We start from the raw sequence: 26,023 nt of genomic DNA on the forward strand, positions 1-26,023 counted from the left end.
CCGAGGAACAGAGACGAATTACAGGATACAGTGTTACGGTAGAAAAAAGCGATGGTCCGAGAGGGACAGGAGACAAATGCAGTGTCAGAGCAAGTGAAGAGCAAGGAAGCCCAGGAACACAGACAGGAAGTAGCAGGACCCAGAGCAACGACGAGAGGAAGTTGACCAAAATCAGCACATCGGTACTTGACCACAGAGACTGAAGACTAACTTTCTAAAAGCTTAGCGTCGTAGATCTGCGTTTCTGCCACAACAGACTCATCCAGTGACCACAGACTGATGTCACATCCTGTCTGCGGTGAAAAGCAACCCCAAGCAGAAGACAAAAAGAGAGTATGAAGCACTTGCATGGGCACTTCTTTCCTCATTCCCTTCATTCCCTCGTTTCAAAGGAGATCAAGACTCACTGTGACTCCATAAATCCTCTTTGTCTTTACTTTTACTTTAAATAATAGGGCTTGATGGGAACGTTGGATCCCAGTCACCAACAGGCCGGTACCTTAGAGTTCTGTTTGCACCACAGGTTCCTTATGTATCAATAAACACAGCATATACAGTATATCTATAGACAGTGAATATATATATATTATATTAATTTAATTTGTAATCAAAGCCATCTTTATAATGCTTCATTTCTAGTATTTTAGTTACCAAGACGTGGTACCTAAAATGTCCGTGTGTGGGTGAAATGATTCTAATTAATGATCATTAGTAGGCTATAGAGTTCCTGTCGAAAAGTGCCCTTAGAACTGTAAGTCTGCTAGTTAAACAGTGTGTGTTGTAGGGAGGGAGGGAGGGATTTGGGGGTGGGGGGGTGGGGACGGGGACAGCAGCTTGCATCTCAACGTGTAAAACGTGTGAAATTACAGCCCGTATATCCCCTGTGAATATGGAACCCAGTAGTGTAACACTGTGCCATTGGGTATTTCGTTTGTCTTCTCGTGCTTAGGCAAACATATCCGTTGTGTAAATATGGATCCTGTTTGACGGCGAATTAAAGAGTATTTTTGTATCACTGACGCAAAACTGACGAGGAGAAAGAAGAGAAAAACAGCTAGATTCTAGCGCATCGCAAAGCGACAAACGATTTGCCAAACTGTAACATGTCTTTTGTTTTGTGTTATGATTCAGCATTTTGGTACTTAAGCATAAGACATACAGACACAATGAAACCAGACACAATGTAGTCATTAGGCCATCTGATGTTTTTTTTTTTTTTGTATTTTAGGTAAGAATTAAGATGAGTCATGGCTAGCGATAGATCCCAGACTTTTGCTTTTCGAGTTCACATGATATGATTTCATGGAGATTTTCTTATACTCATTAGCACATGCAGTGCTTAACGCTGTCATCTGATAACAGGAACAGAGATAAACATGATTAATGACCCAAGAATTGGATCATCAGTTTCACAAAAGGAAGGGAAAAAGTCCAAAAAGCAAAGTTCTATTTTTATTATTTTAAAGAAAGGGACAAATAAATGTCATCCAAATGCAGTACATATTTTTCTAAGCACATGGATATTTAATGAATTAGATGAAGTCTGCTCGGCTACATTTCTAACAGAGAATTAAGAGTGTCTTGCATTTTTTTCATGGCAGGTTCAAGGCTGGCATAGCTTTATTTTGTTACTCTAAAGCATGGTTTTGGGCGCCTTAGTTAAAGATAATTTTTAAGAACTTTATTTTTTATGGAACAGGATGAAACGTGTCAGGAATCACACAAACAGCCAGAGTGGAGGTATCTAATATTTCAATTCAAAATGTAGCAAATAAGGCTTAAAAGGACTAAACATTGGTCTCTGTACATATGTTCAAACCAAATATAATCTGCCTAACAGTTACTGTTGCTACTTTGAGTTAAAATTCAGAAAATAAAAAAAAATGCTTGAACTATGCAAATCCATACAGTCGATATGCTTGCTTTAGAAATGCCCTCATGCAATAAAGTGAATGTATTTAAAAGGGATTGTGTGTGTGTGTGTTTGTACATAGCCCTTGTGAGAAACCTTTTTATATAGCTGAGAGATGTTCACTATGCTGTTTGACTGAGAATATGTATTTAATTTTAGTTTTAATTGGTGTTTGAGACCAAAAAAAAATGCTATTTTGATTTTGTGTAAAAGGTTTGCAAAGATGGTAAAAAAAAAAAAGTTAGATGGTAAAAAGAAACCACAGAAATCAGGATAATAATTTCAAGTGTGCCTTAAAATCTCAGGTTTTCTTAAAATTAAATGAAAATGGACTGTCCAGACACCGATCAGCCATAACATTATGACCACTGACAGGCGCCGTGAATAACACTGATGATCTCCTCATCATGGCACCTGTTAGTGGGTGGGATATATTAGGCAGCAAGTTGATGGGTTAGAAGCAGGAAAAATAGGCAAGCGTTAGGACAAGGGCCAAATTGTGATGGCTAGATGAGTGGATCAGAGCATCTCCAAAACTGCAGCTCTTGTGGGGTGTTCCCGGTCTGCAGTGGTCAGTATCTATCAGAAGTGGTCCAAGGAAGGAACAGTGGTAAACCGGCGACAGGGTCATGGGTGACCAGGGCCCGTAGATGCACGTGGGGAGCAAAGGCTGGCCCGAGTGATCGGATCCAACAGATGAGCTACTGTTCCTCAAATTGCTGAAGACGTTAATGCTGGTTCTGATAGAAAGGTGTCAGAATACACAGTGCATGACGGGTCAGGGCTGTTGTCATGGAAGCAAAAGGGGAACCAACACAATATTAGGCAGGTGGACATAAGGTTATGCCTATATGTGGACATTATGTGTGACAGTTGAGCCTCAGAAACAGATGGTGTGTAATGCACACTGCTGTACACCAGAGGGCGCTTTAAGAACATGTAAGTGAGAGTGTGCTGTACTGCATTTCAATGAAGACGGATATAAAATCCACTCTACATTCAACACGAAAGTATTTTGAGTCTAACTTTTTTTCTGTTATATGAGTTTAAAATTATATGACATGTCTGCCAACATCTTGTGGCTGCTGAGTTTTCCCACTTGGGCAGATTTGAATTCACTTTTCTATTAGTGACAGAGTGACAGAGGAGGCGTTCCTGCTACTGGTTGTCATAGTAACAATGTTTATCAGTGGATGGCACAATTAGCATCTCCTGGACAACAAATCACTTTTCTTGCTGCTAAAATAAATTTTAAAAAAACATTCTTCAGGGAGATTTGGAGTTAGTATATATAGTTTAGCAGTGTATATACAGTATCTCACAAAAGTGAGTACACCCCTCACATTTTTGTAAATATTTTATTAAATATTTTCATGTGACAACACTGAAGAAATGAAGAAACTCTGCTACAATGTAAAGTAGTGAGTGTACAGCCTGTATAACAGTGTAAATTTGCTGTCCCCTCAAAATAACTCGACACACAACCATTAATGTCTAAACCGTTGGCAACAAAAGTGAGTACACCCCTAAGTGGAAATGTCCAAATTGGGCCCAAAGTGTCAATATTTTGTGTGGCCACCATTATTTTCCAGCACTGCCTTAACCCTCGTGGGCTTGGAGTTCACCAGAGCTTCACAGGTTGCCACTGGAGTCCTCTTCCACTCCTCCATGATGACATCACAGAGCTGGTGGATGTTAGAGACCTTGCGCTCCCCCACCTTCCGTTTGAGGATGCCCCACAGATGCTCAAAAGGGTTTAGGTCTGGAGACATGCTTGGCCAGTCCATCACCAAGGCAGTGGTCGTCTTGGAGGTGTGGTTGGGGTCGTTATCACGTTGGAATACTGCCCTGAGGCCCAGTCTCCGGAGGGGGAGGGGATCATGCTCTGCTTCAGTATGTCACAGTACATGTTGACATTCATGGTTCCCTCAATGAACTGTAGCTCCCCAGTGCCGGCAGCACCATGTTTGACTGTAGGCAAGACACACTTGTCTTTGTACTCCTCACTTGGTTGCTGCCACACACGCTTGATACCATCTGAATCAAATGAGTTTATCTTGGTCTCATCGGACCACAGGACATGGTTCCAGTAATCCATGTCCTTAGTCTGCTTGTCTTCAGCAAACTGTACGCAGGCTTTCTTGTGCATCATCTTTAGTAGAGGCTTCCTTCTGGGACGACAGCCATGCAGACCAATTTGATGCAGTGTGCGGTGTACGGTCTGAGCACTGACAGGCTGACCCCCCACCCCTTCAACCTCTGCAGCAATGCTGGCAGCACTCATAAGTCTATTTCCCAAAGACAACCTCCGGATATGATGCTGAGCACATGCACTCAACTTCTTTGGTGGACCATGGCGAGGCCTGTTCTGAGTGGAACCTGTCCTGTAAAACCACTGTATGGTCTTGCCCACCGTGCTGCAGCTCAGTTTCAGGGTCTTGGCAATCTTCTTACAGTCTAGGCCATCTTTATGTAGAGCAACAATTCTTTTTTTCAGATCCTCAAAGAGTTCTTTGCCATGAGGTGCCATGTTGAACTTCCAGTGACCAGTATGAGAATGTGTGAGAGCGATAACACCAAATTTAACACACCTGCTCCTCATTCATACCTGAGACCTTGTAACACTAACAAGTCACATGACACCGGGAAGGGTAAATGGCTAATTGGGCCCAATTTGGACATTTCCACTTACTCACTTTTGTTGCCAACAGTTTAGACATTAATGGCTGTGTGTCGAGTTATTTTGAGGGGACAGCAAGTTTACACTGTTATACAGGCTGTACACTCACTACTTTACATTGTAGCAGAGTGTCATTTCTTCAGTGTTATCACATGAAAAGATTTAATAAAATATTTACAAAAATGTGAGGGGTGTACTCACTTTTGTGAGATACTGTATGTATCATATGTTAAGAGATGAAAGAGAAGTGGTGTGTGAGCTTTGCTATGGACCACGTCACCAGCTCTCAGTGAAAATGAATCATTTACGTTTGTATTATTGCTGTGTGTGAACGTAGCATGGCATGACTATCAAAATATATCCCATAAGATAATGACTTGGCGAATTACGTTCTCTTAAGTTTTGAAGGCCATACAGCGAGCCCTCGTGCCATTTCATGAGGTTGCACGTGACAGAACGATGACGAAACAGTGAAGCATCTTAACTGCTGGATGTTACCATGTGTCAGCTTATGTAAGATAATACACCCAAAACACAACACTGAGACAAACCAGGCTTTTTCCATTTACCGCCAGGAACAATTCCCAGGTCACTGTAAAACAGAACCAAATGTCTAAGCATATAAATGTTGAAATAGCTTCAGGATTGCGTGAAAAGCAGGTGCTGTAGCCAAGATGTCATCGGTCCACAAATTTCCTTTTAAAAATGTCAGTGTTTGCTGGACATGTGGTTTCTGTCAGCTCAGAATTATCTTACATCATTTTAACATAATATAGAAAGGACAACAGAGCTGGGAATACACAATGATATATTGATTAGTATAGTTTTTAATACTTATGGCAGCTTGGCAGTGCTGGGGCTTGAACCTCGATCTTCAGGTCAACAACCCAGAGCCTTAACCACGTCAGCTACCACCGCCACCATGCTATAAATAGAGGCTGATATAAAGTTAAATAATTTTAATTTAGCTTATTTATAATATTAAATTAAGTCAAATGAATAAACAGCAATTGTCTTAAAGCAATTAGCTTAATGTTAGCAATACTATTACTTGTGGTTAAAATACATTTAAAACAAATAACTATTCTGATAGCACTAGAAAAAATGCTTCTTGCATTCGTTTCTATTCAATTCAGTTCAGTGGGCCTTAGGATGTTTTCACATTTAAGTCCACTTTATAAGAACCAAACCCAGACCCCTTGAAGTGGACCAAGTGAAAAGGGACACAGTCCTCTTTAATGTCTCTGTCCCTGAGAGAGGAGAGATGACTCAGATCCCATACCAGATAAGGTCTTAGGCCTCTTTGTGTTCATTTCTTTTTGGGACCCAGTCCTCTGTCAGTGTCGCAGGGTGGTCCGGTTAAATCTTCTCTCTTTCAGTTTTGCTGAAAATTTCAGAAATACTTTTTCATTTCTGTGGGTTGTTGACAGTTGATTTTTTTATATAGTCTTTCTGCCAGATTTGTAGAAATGCAGCACTTTCCTCGTCAGTCCATAATATCCCCCTTCCAGAAGGACATTACAGTCATGTTTTGAATAGCCTGATTTTTACAGAAGCTTTTTATGACTGAACTAAAGAAAATTCACAATCATTTCACAACAAGTAGACCTGGAGAGATTTGTGTTCACAACGCATGTTTTCATCAAACCGTACTCAAAGCACCTCCCGAGAGGGTTTCAGCTCAGTTCATTTTAAAAGGGTCTGAGATAGTGAACACACTTACTGTATGCCTAATGAGCAAGCCAGAGGTGACAGGAGTGAGGAAAAACTCCCTGAGACGATCTGAGGAAGAAAACTTGAGAGGAACCAGACTCAAAAGGGAAGCCATCATCATCTGAGTGACACCACAGAGTGTGATTATAAATAATTTCTTGTTTATAACTGTGTAATATATGGTCAAAAAGGGCAATTGTGTAACCAGGAAATCCATTCAAGCTTTAACATAAAGCATGTTGTTGAAGTTATTAGCTGTTCACTGATGGGGACTTAGGTACAAAACTCTTTGTGAAAATAAATCCATCTCCAAAGCTTCTTGGTGGAACTAAAATGTTCTGTTTATTTCCAATTTTAAATAAAAAACCCCTCAAATATTCAATGTGGTCAACCTTTTAGATCCCACTGAGTATAAACACAATTGTGTGGGTGGATGTGTTTAGAAATATTAGAAAACAGCTCACAGCTTACACTAAAGTCTAGACCTAAAAAAATAACTATACAGGGACTATAAGAGTATAATTTTATTTCAGTAGATTTATGTAAACATAAAGACATAAACAAAAAGCCTTCTTAAATACCGTAATACATCCGTTAGTGTTGCTCAGGTGTTGCATTTTGCGAGTTGCTGAGCTTGTAATTACAGAGGTGGTTTCTAATAGATGATTTTGAAACTTGACAAAACTTCTAATGGGTGTTTCATGTTTTCTAACTGTATAACTGGAAAATTTGAATCATTGTCTGTGATGTTTCGTTACGCAATCTCTTTTGCCTATTCTCTTGAAGGATGCCAACAATTATGGGGTTGACTTTAAGTGGTAAATACCTGAAAACTAGGGCATTGAGCGTGTTTAAGCTCAGCAAAAGCTTACGGTAAATGACTTGTCTTTGCCATCTTTTTTATTTTTACTATTTGGTTTTGTTAGTCAGTCAACTGTATTGTCCCTATTAATTAGGTGGAATGCATCATGCGGTTAGGGTTAGTTTCCGTGGAAAACCTCAGGGAAAGAAGCACACTCTTGACAAATCATACTTGTGGTGACTTTTAACCAGGCGCTTATAGGTGCTGGGCAGCGTCTACAGAGCGCTGTGGTCGGGACATTGAGCTCCTCCAACAACACATGATTGCATTACAATCTTTCAGCAAGCTTGCTTCTAAGAGCAAATTAGCAGTAGGCCATTAGCAATAGTATTAACAGCTTTAGTGTTAATGGAAATGTGGGATAATCCTTTTGGCACAATTTCCCAAATTGAAACGCCAGAGCATATGCAGTCGTGTTGCGCTATATTAACTAGCTGCAATTAGAATCTTGGAGATTCATTTGTCTCTTCATTTGTGTTACATCATTCTTCTTGGCCTGGTTAATGTTCACTACATATTGTCTGACATCAGAGTTCAAAGGTCAGGCAGACATGAGAGGCACACGTAAGGGGTAATGAGCTGTAGAGGTGAGCAAATCCATCAGGAAAGTGAAGAGTGGAAAGCATCATGGTGGGAATCTCAGAGTTTCAGAGTGAGTGTTGTTTATTTCGTTCATAATTTTAGGAGTGTGTGTACACTGTGTGTGCTTGCTGTGTGAGTAGAAATTAATACATGCTTTCCAATTTAGCTGTAATAGCATTTCTCTTTATTCTACAACAATGATGCACTTATATGCTGTGATAAATAAAGACAGATAGTTAGTTCAGAAAGTTAGGTTTTTTTTTTTTAAAGCTTTAAAGAGTTTATGTAAATCAGCACTACTTTCTTTTTCAAGAGCTCTGGATCTCATACCATACACCATGGCCTTACTTACATCTACAGGAAACACCATACACTAAAACATAAAAATGTGTCATTCAAATATTTTTTCTTCCTGTTTACTACCATTGCCGCAGAGATCGGTGTGGGTTTGTCAGGCTTCGGCATTTTCTTCCTGCTGTTTGGAGTGTTGCTGTACTTTGACTCTGTCTTGCTGGCATTCGGTAACGTAAGTACTTTTTTTTTTGTCTAGACACTCCTCTAATTCCATGGAAGCAAGTTGAATCATTTCCCACTAGGTTTATAATTTGAAAAACATTTTGAGAATGTGATGTGCTGGTATGATGATATACTTATTTATGGAAACTTGAAGTAAATACCGGTAATTTACTACACACTAGCACAAAGCTGAAAACCCATTTATTTAATGAGAATAAAATGTGCCAGTATGTGGAGTGGATATGCCAAATGTGCCCACAGGGTCAATGTGTGTGTTAATGTGTGTGTGTGTGCATGGGGTGTCTCTTCCATACCCACTTACCCATCTCACTGAACATAAATGAATGAATGAATAGGTCTGCTGTGAATAGAACCACTTGGAGACCATGCTGTTGAACTGCTGCTTCTGTGGTCTTTCTTTCTTTCTTTCTTTCTTTCTTTCTTTCTTTCTTTCTTTCTTTCTTTCTTTCTTTCTTTCTTTCTTTCTTTCTTTCTTTCTTTCTTTCTTTCTTTCTTTTTGAACTACTGCTTTCGTGGTCAGTTTTGCGTTTCTTTCTTTCTTTCTTTCTTTCTTTCTTTCTTTCTTTCTTTCTTTCTTTCTTTCTTTCTTTCTTTCTTTCTTTCTTTCTTTCCTTCTTTCTTTCTTTCCTTCTTTCTTTCTTTCTTTCCTTCTTTCTTTCTTTCTTTCTTTCTTTCTTTTTGAACTACTGCTTTCATGGTCAGTTTTGCGTTTCTTTCTTTCTTTCTTTCTTTCTTTCTTTCTTTCTTTCTTTCTTTCTTTCTTTCTTTCTTTCCTTCTTTCTTTCTTTCCTTCTTTCTTTCTTTCTTTCTTTTTGAACTGCTGCTTCTGTGGTCAGCTTTGCGATCAGTTCTTTCTTTCTTTCTTTCTTTCTTTCTTTCTTTCTTTCTTTCTTTCTTTCTTTCTTTCTTTCTTTCTTTCTTTCTTTCTTTCTTTCTTTCTTTCTTTCTTTCTGAATGAATGAATGAATGAACTGCTGCTTCCACTTACCATAACAGTACATGTATAATCTTGCACTAATAACAGATTTCATTCTTACATAAATATGAACTAATGATAAGTAAAGACATGATCTAATTACAACTAATGAAGAGCTAACCTCAACTATGATGTGAGTAACAAGCACTTTAAGTACATGTCAGTACATGTTAGTTGGTTAATGTATTCTTTGGTAAGTGGTTATGTCATTTTTCTTGCTATGATCTGACACTTTTCTCAGATCTTGTTCCTGACTGGTCTGGCCTTCATCATTGGCCTGAAAAGAACAGCGCACTTCTTCTTCCAGAGACAAAAGCTCAGAGCCTCCTCTTTTTTCCTGGGCGGTGTGGCTTTAGTGGTGCTCCGATGGCCACGCATAGGCATTCTCGTGGAGAGTTATGGCTTCGTGCTTCTGTTTAAGTGAGTAACATTTGCTTAGTCGCTTACATGATCAGACAAATCTAAATCTAAATTAGCTGTCAGACTATCTGTTTAGTGCTCTATATTTCTTTTTTTTATTTTATTAATGCTGCTTTCATTTGTTATTGGATTTATCCCACTTACCACTACTGAAGTGGTAATTACAAGTAAGCCATGTTCACATGCTTTGTTTTTGAAAAAAACACGGCACATGAATGAAACCAGGTCCATTCCTACACATTTCTTTTACTTTTATTTTGACACCATAACACATATTACTCAGTAAACTAGCTGTTAAAATGTATACAAATTTTCAAGATGTAAAAATGCTCAATATGCATAGAATAAGTCAATAAATCCAATCATTCATGACAGAAAATGTCATCTCCTCCACCGTGCTTAAAGATTAGGACTCCTACCAACTCAAACAGAGAAACAGAGACAAAATGATCTCTGACTTTCTCAGAAATAATTATGATTTGAGACTTAGTATGAAAGCATGTGAAGGAAGCATTCAACCTGAAGTGGCTGTGGCTTCATATGAAAGATAGATAGATAGATAGATAGATAGATAGATAGATAGATAGATAGATAGATAGATAGATAGATAGATAGATTTATTTATTTATTTATTTATTTATTTATTTATTTATTTATTTACTTCATATGAAAGATTTATTTATTTATTTATTTTCATTTATTTATTTTTCATTTATTTATTTTTCATTTATTTATTTATTTATTTATTTATTTATTTATTTATTTATTTATTTGCTTGCTTGCTTGCTTGCTTGCTTGCTTGCTTGCTTGCTTGCCTCGGCTATTTTCAAATATATTTAGTTAGCGTCTGATGACCAGACTAGTAATTTAAGCTTAATTTAAACTCAATCCTGACCAGGCAATGATACTAAGGATGAATGGTTGAATGTGTGTATGTGTTTTTTTTGTTTTTCCTGCAAGCATAAATCTGACCGTTTACCTTCGCCCACATGAAACTAAAAACCTCCCACACTAACATGACTTTTTTGTTGTGTTCCTCAGCGTCCCAGTCCTAGCACATACTCTAGTCTCACTCGCATGCTCTGTGAACATGTCTGACATACTTTCTAATTCAATAAATCATATTCCTGGATTTGCGACTATTTTAAAGACATAGTCTGTTCATTCTGGGTCTGTATTCATATTCAGTTACATGCCTCATCTGTAACAATATGCTTCAACTCAGTTAACTCTTTTTTAGAAAGCATCTACTGTATAAGAATCAATTATAATTTGCATTCAATCTGCAAATGTTTGCACATTAACATTCTTTACATTTTTTAAAAACTTTTTTTGCACACCAAACAGACTGTATACTTGTCTGTGCTATCTTTACGTATCTGTCTTGTAGTGTATTGTATTGTCTGTTTTTGCACTGGCTCTCTTCTTGCACAAGGTTGCACACACACACTTTATGTCAATTGTTTAATTTTATTTTTATTTTTTAGCCTTTAGTTCTGTCTTGTCTTATGGAGCTCTGTGTAGTCCTGGAGGAACGTTGTTTCATTTCACTGTGTACTTCATCAGCTATATATATAATAGAAATGCCTATATTGATGACCTCTTGACTCTTGACTATATGATGTCAGCAAATCTTAACCACACTGATTATAATAATATAGTCAGTTTTCAATAAAATTCAGTCTTTTTGTTTTCCAGGTCATTCTTCCCAATGGCTTTTGGATTTCTTGGAACATTATTGAATATGCCAATCCTCACTACAGTAAGAATATTATTAAGCTAATATTCTTCAACACTGACACAGTTAAGATGAATGTGATGACAATAGTAATGCTTTTTCTTCCTTTCTTCCTTCTTTAGCTATTTAATTACTCAGGAAGCAGCTCCTCTATGGTGTAAGAGTTCTGGCACAGCTGACGGCAAAGTGCAGCATATGAACACCGAAGTACAAGCGCAGATCCAAAGCTGTGGTGTGTGTGTGTGTGTGTGTGTGGCGGCTTTTGAGGGAACAACAAACTAAAAAAAAAACATGTCCATGAAGCACACCATGAACTCACTGCACAGTCAAGTGTGAAATGGATGTTTTGTGTGTGTTTGTGTGTGTGTGTATGGAATGTATCCTATTTTAAGAATATGTTCATTTGTGTATTATTTTGAATAAAGCCAGTGTTATTTTTAAACCCTGCTCGTTTAATTGTAATGCTTTGGAATAATTTGAGGAATTCATATATCTTTTGTACAGTTCATTAACTATGAACAATGCCAAGCTGATGCGTTTCATTTCCTTCTTGAAATAAGGTCCGATATGCACAGAGTTTCTGAAGCTTGTTGACCTGCTCGAGTTCTTCATTTTGTTCAGCGTGGACCCTATGTTCCCTTTTTCTTTTGTTTGTTTCAAACTGTATTCTAAAATCTCATTAAATTTAATTACTAGACGGCGATGACAAATTCCATAAAGATGCTTCATAAATCCAGTGAATGCTTGGCCAGGACCTATCGAGAGAGATGCAGTCAGATCAGAGGGGAAAGACAGTAGAGTGTTACTGGGGTCTCACTAACGGCCTGCTGGGAAACTCGTGACGCAGGATCGTTTGGAGTATAAAAAGGGGTACGGAGAGTAACACAGGGAGTGCATTGTGTATTACAGAGTGCCATATTTACTGCACATCCAGAGCTGAGGAGGTACAGGTATGTTATTTATTGTAATTTTGCTCATAGATACACAGTATGGTTATTTTTATAATGTTTTGACTACAAATCTGTGTGTAATGGCATTTATGTAACTATTTACTCTGTGGGTGGGTGTGTGTGTGTGTGTGTGCACGTGTGTGTGTATGTGTAGGCGGCACGGGGTGTTATGTGTGTGCAGTTACTTGCGTTTTGTATTTGGTGGTCATGACTGGTTTAATTGGAACTGAACCAAATTAGTGAAAAAAAAACAATTTGAAGCAGACGAAAAAGATTAATTTAATCATTTACTCCATTATCACCTGCTCTTTAGTGTTATTATGATCTACATGAAAGAACTGATAGTACTGACTACTGACTATTAGTAGGTTATTATTTCACAAAAGTATTACTTGTATTTTTATCATTTGTCACATAAAAATGTCATCTAAAATATGTAAAGTATATTAACAACATTCCATTTTTTTTTATATTAATAACATTCCATTTTAAAAGACTAACATAATCACAGCTCCAGTGTCAAGTGTAACCTTTCAGCTTCAGACCTCGGCAGGAAAAGTTGACGTCACTGATAGTCTTTGATGGTGATGGTGTGTGCTGTTTTTGAAGTGTGTGTGTGTGTATGTGTGTGTCTCTGTGTTTGTGTGTCTTTGTATCTTGATGTATCTTTTTTTATTTGATTATTTTTATAAAACAAATTTACTGGTTTTAACTTTCTGGTTACTGATGTTAATGTTAGGGTTAAATTTAGTGGGAGGACAGTAAGACTGTGTGTGTGTGTCTGTGTGTGTGTGTGTGTGTGTGTGTGTGTGTGTGTGTATGTGCATGTGCGTGTGCGTGTGAGAAAGAGCAACTGCCAGGAAACCAAAAAAGGGCATACACACTGACATAACAATAAATTTTATTTAATTTAATGCTAACCATAACATTAGTATCCAGAAAGTAAAAAAAACAGTAAAAGAATATGTTATTAAAAAAAATTAAAAAAGAAAAACTTACTCACTCTCACTTACAGACTCAGTCAATAAAATTCCACTCTCTTTTCTAACAGCCTCAGATCACAGTTAAAGATATCCTGTATCTGAAATCCAGCTCAGGGTTGCTTTCATAAGCATTAGCTTTAACTTTTGGCGCTTGTGGACGGTTTCTTCACGGCTGCTACATGTATTCGGGTTATGATTATTGTATTTTCTCCAGAGATTTTCCTTCTGTAAACTGTGGAGGCTGCTAGAAATGCTCCTGCTTGCAGTGATACTCCTGTTATCAGTTACACTTGGAGAGAGCAATCCTACAAGAGAGTACACTGAAGGTATTGCCAAAACAGACACATTTTATTATCAATAAATATATTATCTCCGTAGTGCTTGACAGAAGAAGCACTAAGGTTTGAAAGATTTTTGAATATCTCAAGCATTATATTTACATTAAGGCACCTTGTGTGCAGTAGCAGGCAGAAAAATATGATCACAGGATATGCTAGAGTTCAGACATGCTGCTGAAGCTCTACCAAAACTGCTAAAAACTTGCTAAAATGTGGTTTTCACACTTCTAAATACAGCACTCCTATTGACTGTGCAGCCTAGCAAAGGTAAATAATTATAAAAAAAAAAAATACAAACAGGATTGTGGATGAAAAAACATCCAAATATTACAAAGATTACAGAGAAACAAAACCATGCTACTGTGCAGCAGTTTGAAATGGTAGATTTGGGAGTGCTAATCAGCCCAGTGTTTCACATTATGAGTCAGATCTGAAGGAAGTGAACTAAAGCACCTCAGCAAGGTCAACACCAATCCGTTAATCTGATTTGTGTTTAAATGATGAGAAGTTCAACCTCTGAATGCTGATATACAATTCTGCATATGTAAGTCAATTAGCAGATGCAAACTATGGAATATCTTTATGGAGAAAAGATAACAAACAGCTACACAGTCTTTCTATATTACATAAGCATTGAGCCTGATTATGATTAAAAATGCAAATATTACTAAACTCTGTATTAATGCCGTCATACGTGAAGAACCAGATTTGTCATTTGTAAAAAAAAAAAAAAAAGAAAGAAAAAGAAAAAAAAAGTTATTCTCATATGAGCTTAGCCTGTAAGCTTTAATTTAGTTAAGCAGTTTGTGTGTATTATATTAAAGCAGGATACTTTTAGTAAAAGAGCAAACTTTTAGTAAACTATTATATTCACTTACTGTCCACTTTATTGGGAAAACCTGTACACCTCCACTCAATCATGCAATTATCCCATCAACCACTCGTGCTGTAGCAGTCTTTTTCCAGTTTTTCACAGCCTTGTTTTTGAGAGTTTCTTGTTTTTGGCCAACACGAGTGCATTCTTCTGCTGTTAAAGCTCATCAGCCTGACAGTTCAATGTGTTGTGCATTTTGAGATGATTTTCTGCTCAGCACGGCTGTAGACAGCGGTTACTCACCAATTAGTTAGTTATTGCCGCCTTCTTGTCAACTCAAACTAGTCTGGTTATGATCCTTTAATTTCAGTGAGTTTTCACAGACAGAAAAAAAACAAGCTAGTGGTAGCTTGTTGGCCCTTGAGCAAGGCCCTTAATCCTCACTTAATAATTATTTAAATGTTGCTTTGGCTAAGGGTGTCACAAAAATGCTGTAAATGCTACTGACTTTCACTGGATGTTTTCTGTTTTTTTGCACCAGTCTGTATAAACTCTATCAGCAGTTCTGAAATACTCAAACCAGCTGCACTTGTGCTCACAAATTCCTAATAAAGTGGTCAGTGAGTGTATGCACTTAATACAATTACAATACACTAAATGTATTACAGCATACTATAATTTTATTTTTAAGGATATATCTGAAACTGTAGTCTCCCTGACACCAGAAATGTTTCTTAAATCCTCTGTTCCTGTAGATGTGGCTCCCGAGGAACGAGTGCTCGAGGTTTTGCAGAGAATCGCTGCACAGCCCACACCTGAACCTCTGGCCTCCAAACTCTCATCTCACCTCTTCATGGAAATGTCCAACCCATGGCTAAGGCCACGAATTCCCAGCAGTTCATGGTGGTGGCACATTGAAAAGCCTCATCCTGAAACCAAGAGAAGGCAGAATCTAGCCTCATATAACCTTAATTCATTCGGCCTTCGCTATGGGAAGTGACATCAGGCCATGGCTACAGAAGGGATTCTGCTTAAAACTATTAAGCCCTTTTAATTATTGTTGTTTTCTGATGCATTCTTAATTATATTAGGCTTGACAAATGTCCCAGTTGATCTGATTTGTCTATTTTGACAGCTGCTCATAGCTGGATGTAGTGAATAAGTCTTATCAAATAAACTTTATAATCTTTGATAAAATCCTATGTGAGTATTTTTATTGTTTTATTTACTATGTATGCATTATAGTGTACAACTGATGACCATTATTTTCCAGGGCATTTATTTTGGCCTAATTTCTGACAGGATGGCAAAACTTGTTTATTTGTTCATTATCTCAGGTAAAATACTTCGACATTTCTAAAACATTGCATAAAATATTAATGATCAAGGCAAATACATTCATTTATTCATTTTCAGTAAGCACTTTATCTTGGTAGGGTTGCCATGGAGACCATGGACACCAGTTCACATCAGGCATTCATGCATTCACACATGCATACACATTCACACCTAAATGGTTGTAATCCAGCTTGTTTTAGGGAATAGTGAGGAAACCAGTGAACCCACAGCAAACCCAGACTCGGGATCAACCTGAGAATCCCTGAGCTGACTGGCAGGAGGACTGGCCACGAGGTTCTGTTTAAATGTTCAAACAGTGTTAGAAGAAATTATAACTCAATAGCTACTAACTTTGTGGGGAGTGAACCATGTGAAAGAGGAAAGATCTCCTCAGTCTTAACAAAAGCAGACTGTCAGATGTGTGACATTAAATTCTCTAGCAGTCAAAAAAAGGCATAATAAAATAAAACATATTTCATATTATATAGCAATATATTTGCTAGCAAACTTATTAACTTATTATCTACACACTAGATTCTAATTTGTTGGTGATTTGCGTTAATGAGAGATCTGAGTACTGTTAATGATAAATGCATTTTGTTGTTTAGGTTTTCATGTAATCTGATAAATCTACTTTCTTAGCATCTACTGTCTTATACTAACTGGCTACAATATTTAATTTTCTTTTTATCATTATTCTTAAATTCAACTTAAATACAGAATGGTAAATATCTTTTTCTAGCAGTTTTACTGTACTGTATATAATTTGCTATATTCTATATATAATTTAATTTCATGTAATATATAAGGCTACATATCATGCTACATATCTAATACATGTGTATACATGTGACATGAGAATACATGTGACTGATGAGAACTTTCAGGAGGGAGGAAGCCCTTATATATAGTGAAGCCCCTTGATACAGTGGAGTGTTTTTCACTGTTAACCGCGTGAGCGTGTCTCGCCACAAGTTTCCACTGAATTTGGAATCAGCCATGCCAAAGCTACTGACTTATTTCTTTTTTTAAGAAATAATACAAAAAAGGACTTTTTAGAACATTTTCCGAAAGGCTCTTTGAAGGATTCTGATTAAAATCTAGCAGGATAAAGAATAAAATGACTAACGGCACTAACAAAGAACCTAGAACTGGTAAAGCTGACACTAAAATACATTTTCTGTTTATATGAATATTATATCATTTGAATTAAGTGTATTATTTTGTTTACTGTTTTGTTACAAATCACATACTTTGTTTTTTTTTTGGGTCATTCTCAACAAAATGGCAAATCAGACCGCGATGTTAAGTAAGTAAAATTATGTCAAAAGTTTAATAAATCATTGTTTAATAAAAGCTCTTAATGTAATAAACATTATGATTTAGAAACGCATGATATTTATCATTCATGAATTTAATTGACTAATGATCATTAATTCAATTAGCGTTGATTTTATTTTAATTTTTTAACTGCTTGATTGTAGAGTGTATACTAAACTTTTTGTTTGGTTTGGGATTTTCTTTTTGTTGAATTTCAGCACAGTGCTGTTACTGTATTGTGTCATTTGTCTCCTTACCCTCATAACAATTCTTCTACTGATTATACTGCTCAAAAAGTACTGCAAAAATTGCAAGGGTGAGTAACTTGAACTGAATACTTGTGATACTTTTATCATAACGGTTAAAATACGGACTAAAATGTCTTGCTTTTGGCAATGTCAAAATATTTTGATATTTATTCAGATGAATCTAATAATATCTGGCCTACTGTTATATACTTGACATATTAGGAAACACCTAATTATCACATGTATATAAATATCCTTTAATATATAATATACACTCATACACATAGATAGATGGATGGATGGATGGATAGATAGATTATTATTATTATCTAAAAAAAAGAAAAAGAACAAAGAGTGGCATAATACAAAATGCTGAAAAGGAAGAGACACAGGCGAGAATTAAGTGTTGAAACTATATTTGTTTGTTCAAATTTTAATCAGAAAACAAACAAAACAAAAAAAATGTCTTTCTACATTTATAAATGTCCATTAATGTTTATGGTCCAGCTGCATGATAATTACATTTCTATTTATTTATATATTTTGTTTTGTTTCTATACCTCCTCACATCACCTACACCAATAGAAAGGAAATATCTCATGCAAAAAAAATTCAAACATATTGAACATTTAGAATTCTGCACTATTTCTGGGTCACTATATCAAATTTATGATAATGATCTTTTTGTACAAGTGTTAACTTCTTTGAACAGAAGCGGAGATTTTCTTTGAGTCTCCAGGTCTTTCACTGAAACACTTGGAGGCAAAATTCTATCATTTCAATACTGATCATTTAATTTGTAATGAAAAAAATTGTATACAATTAAAATGCTAAATAGAAGCATTATTTAAAGTTAGCTCAGACTCCTGGATCCCACTGTATATATATATTTGCACATGTATTATTCATATGTTCTTAAGCGTGGTACTGTGACTTTTTTGTTAGTCTAGTTGTGATAATAATATACCACTTAATTACTGAGATAAGATTCAATAATTCACACATTTAATGTTTATTAATTAGTTAATTTTTCCGATGTAAAATAAATTTGGGGTTTTAAAAATGAATTTAGTCGGAATGCTAGATCTTGGTTACAAAATAAACACTGCATATGGGTCAGTAGAACAATAAACAGTATGTAAGGGTTAAAAATATAAAAATAGAATGAAATAATGAGAAGGCTGATGGTTCAAATTTGTACGTTTTTACAGGAGACAAGCCTGACTCCAACATTGAAGGAGGGACTTTCCGCATGAGTGATCTCAAATGTAACTCGGACCTTGAAAATACTAATAACGACATCGTCAATCATTCAAACAATTTACAGTCCTTCAGTAAGTACAATTCTACAGATATGATATATTTATACCATGTAGAATTGCTTTATATAAACCATGTTTTATTTTGTCTTAAAGCTGCATGCAGTGATGATTCATCCTCTACTAGTTCTGAAAGCTTGTGCTCACCAGTAAGTATTATTATTATTATTATTATTATTATCAATAATAAATTGCTGTGATTTAATCTTTCTTTAACTACATGATAAAAGTCTTTACTTCCTTTTTATTGAGTGTTTAAAAATATTCTATATTACAACCTTCTGGGTATAGAATTAGTGTCACACACTGCAAAAAAGATTTGATCATAACTAGTGAAAATATTTTTAATATGCAAAAAGTATTCTCATTCTCTCATTCTTATAATATTATTTTGCTTGTTTTCAAATATTTTTAGGTAATTTAGATTTCAAGTTTTCAAGTTAATGCTTACAATTGCAAATTATAACAATGATCTGTCAATAGCACAAATTATTTCTTGAAATTATTTTAAAAAAATTCTAAAAATAATGATTTGTTCAGATTTCTGTCCTTTAGAAAATACTAAATACATGTGACTATATTCCAAATATGCATATTATTGGATTTTTCTTTTTTACAATGTGATATAAATCATTTGCTATATATCATGTCTGCTCACTTTTCTCTTTCAGTATGAAGATAAACAGAATAACAACAACCAGCAATACTTGAGTTTGAAAACCAGCCTTCAAAGCCCAGACTATGAAAATATTCCTGAAGGAAAAAACACCAGTGCACAAAGTTATAAAAACAAGAAGACAAAGAAAAGCAGAGACTATGTAAACATTGAAGAACAACAGAATATGCCTTTAACTAATGGCAGAGAAAGCAAATGCGAGATGGATCATGGAGATGAGGAGGAGAGTCAAACCAGCAGTGAGAGCAGCAGTGATGAGAGTGACGACAATTCTGTAAATTACACCACTGTTGTGTTTAAAGAAAACCCAAATGCAGTCCAAAGAGAGCAGTGAAGCTGGCTTTCTGCTTTTTTTAAAAAAAATTCTATTTCATTTATTATTTTTTCTTGTTTACTGCATTCTATTGATGCAATGAATAATCATGACTTACAAACATAAGCTAAAATAACTGCTTTTATATTTAGTGCTGCTTTGATTTTCTAGGTGATTATGTAATATGAGGTATAAGGTGAATTTTCACCATATAAGGGAAAAGAAAACTAATTTTAGGTCCAATTTTAGGTACCTGAGGATTATTTCTGTGATCTGATAAACATACACTGTGGTACTGAATATCCTGTTAGGAAGGAACTGCCGTGTGCAGTACAGCAGAGTGGCAAGATAAAAGGCTTATTTTTGGTTTCTGCATTTCTGTGTGCTAGTAATTAATCTCTTTCATTTACTTACAGTTTTTGGTGTGCAAACATTACAGTTTAATTCAGTCAAAATTCTTATTGCTATAAAATGCTGACATTGATCTTGATGTTTTAACAAATAGATGGACCACTTTTGTTTTAGTTATTTTTGTATGTTGGGTTGTTCATGTTTTAAGCACATTTTTGAATTTCTTTGGATTTTTGTTTTGGGGCCTGATGTTTAATTTCTGAATGCTGGAAAACATTCAAAATGTATTCATACTAAATACTTCAAACGGAAAATACAAAGAAAATATCCAGTACTTTAATATAATGTTTATATTGAATTTGAATAGCAATAATTATGAATGTACATTTACATCATTTCATAAATTGTCATATGTCATATGTCCATATCTAGAGTTACTTACAGTTCTCTCATTTTTCATACAGCTGAGCAGTTAGGTGAAGGTTAAAGGCCTTTCTCAAGGCCTAGCAGGAGCAGTATTGCAGTAGTTGGATTTGAACTTACAACATTCCAATCAGTAGCACAATATATGAATAAATATTCGCTCATTGGAGTGATCTTTTTCAGGAAGATAATGCACCTGCCACACCGCAAACATTGTTTAGCAGTGGTTTGATGAACATAACAAAGACTTCAAGGTGTCTCCAGAATCCCCAGATCTCAATCAGTATGAGCATTTGTGGAATGTTCTGGACAAACAGATCAAATTCATGGAGGACCCACCTCACATCTTACACTATTCACTGCAACATGGTGCCAGATAGCATAGCACAACCTTCAGAGGTCTTGTGGAGTCCATGACAGTGGGTCAGAGCTGTTATAGCAGCACCTACACTGTACACCAGGACCTACACTGCAGCTGACAGGTGCTTTTAACCCTTAGGAGTCGGCCAACACTTGCATTTTTTCTGGTAACCGTGAAATGAACATAAAATACTCCATCATTTTTGCTCATACACATAAGTGTAGTACATCATTTGAATCTGTAAAGGGTCTACTTTTATTCATGTACACTCACAATATCCACAAAACATTGTGCTTTTGTAAAATAAAGAAAATAAACAGGGTGCGCTTTCAGCCGTCTCAGTCTCCGCGAAAATATTTTTGAAACGCCTCAATAAAATGAACTGAAACTCCGCGAATACTGCACACACAGCCATGAGAAATATATCTATAGAAAGCTTAAAGGGTATACTTTTAAATGATGCAAGTCACATCGAAAACAAACATTCTCAGTTTATGTAATCCGTGTGAAACCAAGGAGAGGCACAGAATTTCTGTCGCACTTCATTATCTGATAATGGGCACGCCCACACGCTATTCACAGGGAAAACAGTCTGGGTAATCTACATACAAGGCCACGCCCCCCGGACACCGGCTTGCTGTTGCAGTTTTACCCTGCATGTATGTTTTTGCACAGTTTTTTTTTATCTTGCACTGTTTTACCCTGCATGTATGTTTTTGCACAGTTTTTTTTATCTTGCACTGTTTTACCCTGCATGTATGTTTTTGGACAGGTTTTTTAATATATATATCCTACACTGTTTTTGTTTGCACCATTTTACCCTGAATGTCTGTTTTTACACTTTTTATTTATCTTGAACTGTTCCTGGGATTCTTGCAAGTGAATCTTGAGTTATTCTAAATTAACTACAAACAAAGAAATATGTTTTTGTCCTCAAATTATTTTCTTGTAGCACTTTCCTCAATCACATACCTGACTGAAAGGGGTAAGTATGCAGCTCATTATGCGGGTCTTTGTCTTCTCTGGTGTGAATTACAGCATTATTCATGATCAACACCTCCTTGCATATGGCCTTTCTAAACAAAAAGTGTCTTAGAATTAAAATTTAAATGAATGTATTGTTTTCTGTGAATAAGTGAGCAGGATGGTTGTCACATCATTTCAAAGTAAAAACTCCAGGCTACAAGATCCAGGTCACAAAAGTCTTGTACACAAATGTTATGAATGTGTTTTGTGGTCTTATTTCAGTGACTTATTTGTTTGTTGTTTTCAATAATCACGCATAACTTGTTTTATTTTCTCCAATATACAAACTTGTACATACATGCTGCTCACATATTATTGTAGCCCAATTTGTGCTGAATACAGTGTAATCAGACTTTAGCTATTTATATGTTTATAAGTAACTGAAAAATACACAAATGTCAGGACATGTCAGAACTTCTTCAGGGCCCCAAAACATCTACAGACTCCTAAGGGTTAATATAGTGTGTGTGTATGCATACTCAAGCACTCAAGTGTGTGTATGCATACTATATATATTGTATATGCGATTGTGAGTCAAGCTTAGAAATGCTTAGAAAATGTTACAAGTCAATATTCTCATAAAGCTGTAGAAAGTATGTCTGAGACTACCATTTTAGTTTTACATTTTTACGGGCAATCAGATGTCATGCTTGGTTGTAATGTTTTGGTTTTTTTTTTACTTTATTACTGTTTACTGCTCTTTATAGGAGATGTGTTTATCTAGGAAATGTTCCATTTCATTATGAAATTAAGTGTAACATGATGAAAAAACTCCGTCCAGGGTATCCTGCCTTGATGCCCAATGACGACTGAGATAGGCACAGGCTCCCCGTGACCTGAGTATAGATCGGATAAGCGGCACAGACAATGAAATGAAATGAAATGAAATGAAATGAAATGAAATGAAACGAAATGATGAAAAAAGGGACTTTACCATCCTCTTATCAGTTTGGGTTGGCTTTTTTCCATTACAGATAGACCACATGTTAGCGTAGGAGGCCAGTGAGATACTGCTGCTAGATAATGGAGTGCTCTCAGGGCTTGTTTTAAGAAATGTAGATCAGTAGTATACATATATATATATATATATATATATATATATATATATATATATATATGAATGTACAGAGAATATATACAGTGATAGATAGATGTCTGTAAATTAAGTTATGTGTAATAATGTGAAATGACACAGGGAAAACCTATTGAACACATAAATTGAACATATAAATAAAAGGAGGTGCAGTGCAAAGAGGTATGGAAAGCCAAGACACCAGCTGAAATCAGTCAGTAATTAGCAAGCAATCCTGCCCCTTGTCAGTGAAAATTCATATCAGCTGCTTCAGTCCCAAATGATGGCCTATAAAAAGATGTCTCATTACCAAGATGTGACACAAGAAACATCTCATGATGAGTGAAAGCAAAGAGTTCTCTCAAGACCTTTGCAAACTTATTGTTGCATACTGATAACATTGGTTACAGAAGATTTCAAAACTTCTGAATGTTCCAGTGAGCACTGTTGGGACCATAATCTGGAAGTGGAAGGAACATCATTTTACCATAAACTGTCCACGACCAGGTGATCCTCGCAAGATTTCTGTTTTTCAGCATATGGTACTGGCAAACTTCATATAATCGAAGGAAGGATGAATTGAAAAATGTACCGAGACATTTTTGATAAAAATCTGCTGAGATCTACCAGGATGATCTGATGAAACAAGGGTGGACATTTCAGCAAGACAATGATCCCAAACACACAGGCAAGGAAACTCTCAATTGGTTTCAGAGAAAGAAAATAAAGCTGCTAGAATTGCCCAGCCGATCACCTGACTTGAATCCAATTGAAAATCTATGGAAAGAACTAAAGATCAGAGTTCATAGAAGAGGCCTATGGAACCTTCAAGATTTGAAGATTGTTTTTGTGGAAGAATGGGCCAAAATCCCATCTGAGCAATGCATGCAACTAGTTTGTCCATACAGGTGCTGTCTTTGAGCTGTAATTACCAACAACGAAGTATTAAGTAAATTTTAGTATGTGTGTTCAATACTTTTTCCTTGTGTCATTTTTCATAATTACATAACTTAATTTATGGTTTGATTTCTTTGCATGTGTGGATGGGTTGTTACCAACATCTGATGAAAATTTCATGTCAGTATCACCTTTAGAAATATACACTGCTCAAAAAAAATAAAATGAGCAATTTTTAACTCTAGGTATAACATCAAGTCAATTAAACTGATGGGATATTGATCTGGTCAGTTAAGTAGCAGAGGGGGTTGTTAATGAGTTTCAGCTGCTTTGGTGTTTATGAAATTAACAACAGGTGCACTAGACGGGCAACATTGAGATGACCCCCAAAACAGGAATGGTTTTACAGGTGGAGGCCACTGACATTTTTTCCCTACTTATCTTTTCTGACTGTTTTTCACTAGTTTTGCATTTGGCTAGAGTCAGTGTCACTATTGGTAACATGAGGCGATACCTGGACCCTATAGAGGTTGCACAGGCAGTCAGTCCAACTCCAGGATGGCATTTCAATACATAACATTGCCAGGAGGTTTGCTGTGTAACCCAGCACAGTCTCAAGAGCATGAAGAAGATTCCAGGAGACAGGCAGTTACACTAGGAGAGCTGGACAGGGCTGTAGAAGGTCCTTAACCCATCAGCAAGACCGTTATCTGCTCCTTTGTTCAAGGAGGGACAGGATGAGCACTGCCAGAGCCCTACAAATGACCTCCAGCTGGACACTGGTGTAAATGTCTCTGAAGAAAAACAATCAGAAACAGACTTCATGAGGGTGGTCTGAGGGCCCAATGTCTTCTAGTGGGCCCTGTGCTCACTGCCTGGCACCATGGAGCTCGATTGGCATTTGCCATTGAACACCAGAATTGGCAGGTCCGCCACTGGCACCCTGTGCTTTTCACAGATGAGAACAGAACTCCTGTGCACATGTGACAGACATGTGAAAGGGTCTGGAGAAGCTGTGGAGAATGTTATGCTGCCTGTAACATCGTTCAGTATGACCGGTTTGGTGGTGGGTCAGTGATTGTCTGGGTAGGCATATGTATGGAGGGACGCACAGACCTCTGAAGGCTAGACAGTGGCACCCTTCCAGGAGCTCAGTGATGCCCTGGTCCAGATCTGAGAGGGAATACTCGATTACACCTTCTGTTGTCTCATTATGAGCATGCCCCAACATTGTCAGGCATGCATACAAGCACATGGGGCCATACAAACTACTGAGTACCATTCTGAGTTGCTGCAACGAAATTTCAGCAAAATGGACTAGCCTACTGCATCATTTTTTCACTTTTTTGGGGTGTCTTTGAATTCAGCCTTCTGTAGGTTGATAATTTTCATTTCCATCAAACGATGTGGCATCCTTTCATTTCTAACGCATTACCCAGTCCATATCAGTATATATATCCAGCATGATATTTTTCCCAATTGAGATTTGATGAGTTTTCTAAGTGTTCCTTTAATTTTTTGAGCAATGTATTTACTGAGCAAAATGGTGACGTGTTCAATACTTATTTTAGTTTTGAGTTTTGAGGGGTTTATCAGTGTGAATGGGGTGGGGGGGTTACCATCACTGGGGGGGGTTAGTAGGTTGAAGAGTTCAGTAAGAAGACCGCTGTGGGGTAAAAGCTGTTCCTTAGCTTGCTGGTCTTGGACCGCAGGCACCTGAATCTCTTCCCAGAGGGTAGGAGGGTTTATGCACCTGTACGTCTCCCCATCTAAAGGCAGCGTATTAGGCACTGTTGATCATGGTGTTAATGTAGTCCAGAACAGAGGAGGTGTATTTATCAATGTCCATGTGAGAGTCAAAGGAAGCATGAAATGAAATGACCAGCTGTAAATGTGGTTAGTCCAACCATGTTTCAACTATCTTTCTTGGATTTCCAAGGTATACCCTGAAATCATATCCCAGTGCATATCCCAGTGAAATCAGCCTATCATATCACAGTGCATTGTTTTTGAATGGAACGCAAAAAAAAAAAAATCATACAGATATAAGAGCTTCAGTTATAGATGCTCAGTGATAGTTCAGTGATAGATCTGTGGGTGATAAGAGAGGGCAGATAAAAATGATTGACTGCTTAAGCTGCCAGGAGAGATACAGTAACTCAAGTAATCACACT

General features: G+C 36.6%; 3 protein-coding genes across 3 annotated transcripts; all 3 read left to right on the plus strand.

The window, feature by feature from the left end:
• Positions 1-7,706: 7,706 nt before the first annotated feature.
• golt1a (golgi transport 1A) lies at positions 7,707-11,874 on the plus strand. The gene is made up of 5 exons (XM_058373029.1): positions 7,707-7,819; positions 8,184-8,275; positions 9,504-9,682; positions 11,381-11,444; positions 11,543-11,874. The coding sequence occupies exons 1-5, from the start codon at positions 7,795-7,797 to the stop codon at positions 11,579-11,581; spliced, it is 399 nt and encodes a 132-aa protein (XP_058229012.1). The 5' UTR covers positions 7,707-7,794; the 3' UTR covers positions 11,582-11,874.
• A 116-nt stretch (positions 11,875-11,990) lies between these two features.
• kiss1 (KiSS-1 metastasis suppressor) lies at positions 11,991-15,702 on the plus strand. The gene is made up of 3 exons (XM_058373030.1): positions 11,991-12,370; positions 13,568-13,679; positions 15,261-15,702. The coding sequence occupies exons 2-3, from the start codon at positions 13,604-13,606 to the stop codon at positions 15,503-15,505; spliced, it is 321 nt and encodes a 106-aa protein (XP_058229013.1). The 5' UTR covers positions 11,991-12,370; positions 13,568-13,603; the 3' UTR covers positions 15,506-15,702.
• Positions 15,703-16,765: 1,063 nt separating this feature from the next.
• LOC131342300 (uncharacterized G-patch domain protein DDB_G0278987-like) lies at positions 16,766-21,837 on the plus strand. The gene is made up of 6 exons (XM_058373026.1): positions 16,766-16,997; positions 17,140-17,152; positions 17,382-17,479; positions 18,623-18,745; positions 18,827-18,879; positions 19,402-21,837. Exons 1-6 carry the CDS (start codon positions 16,964-16,966, stop codon positions 19,738-19,740), a joined length of 660 nt encoding a protein of 219 aa, XP_058229009.1. The 5' UTR covers positions 16,766-16,963; the 3' UTR covers positions 19,741-21,837.
• The last annotated feature ends 4,186 nt before the right edge of the window (positions 21,838-26,023 follow it).

This window comes from Hemibagrus wyckioides, linkage group LG21 (assembly GCF_019097595.1).
Source record: "Hemibagrus wyckioides isolate EC202008001 linkage group LG21, SWU_Hwy_1.0, whole genome shotgun sequence".
NCBI classification, from domain to species: Eukaryota; Metazoa; Chordata; class Actinopteri; order Siluriformes; family Bagridae; genus Hemibagrus; species Hemibagrus wyckioides.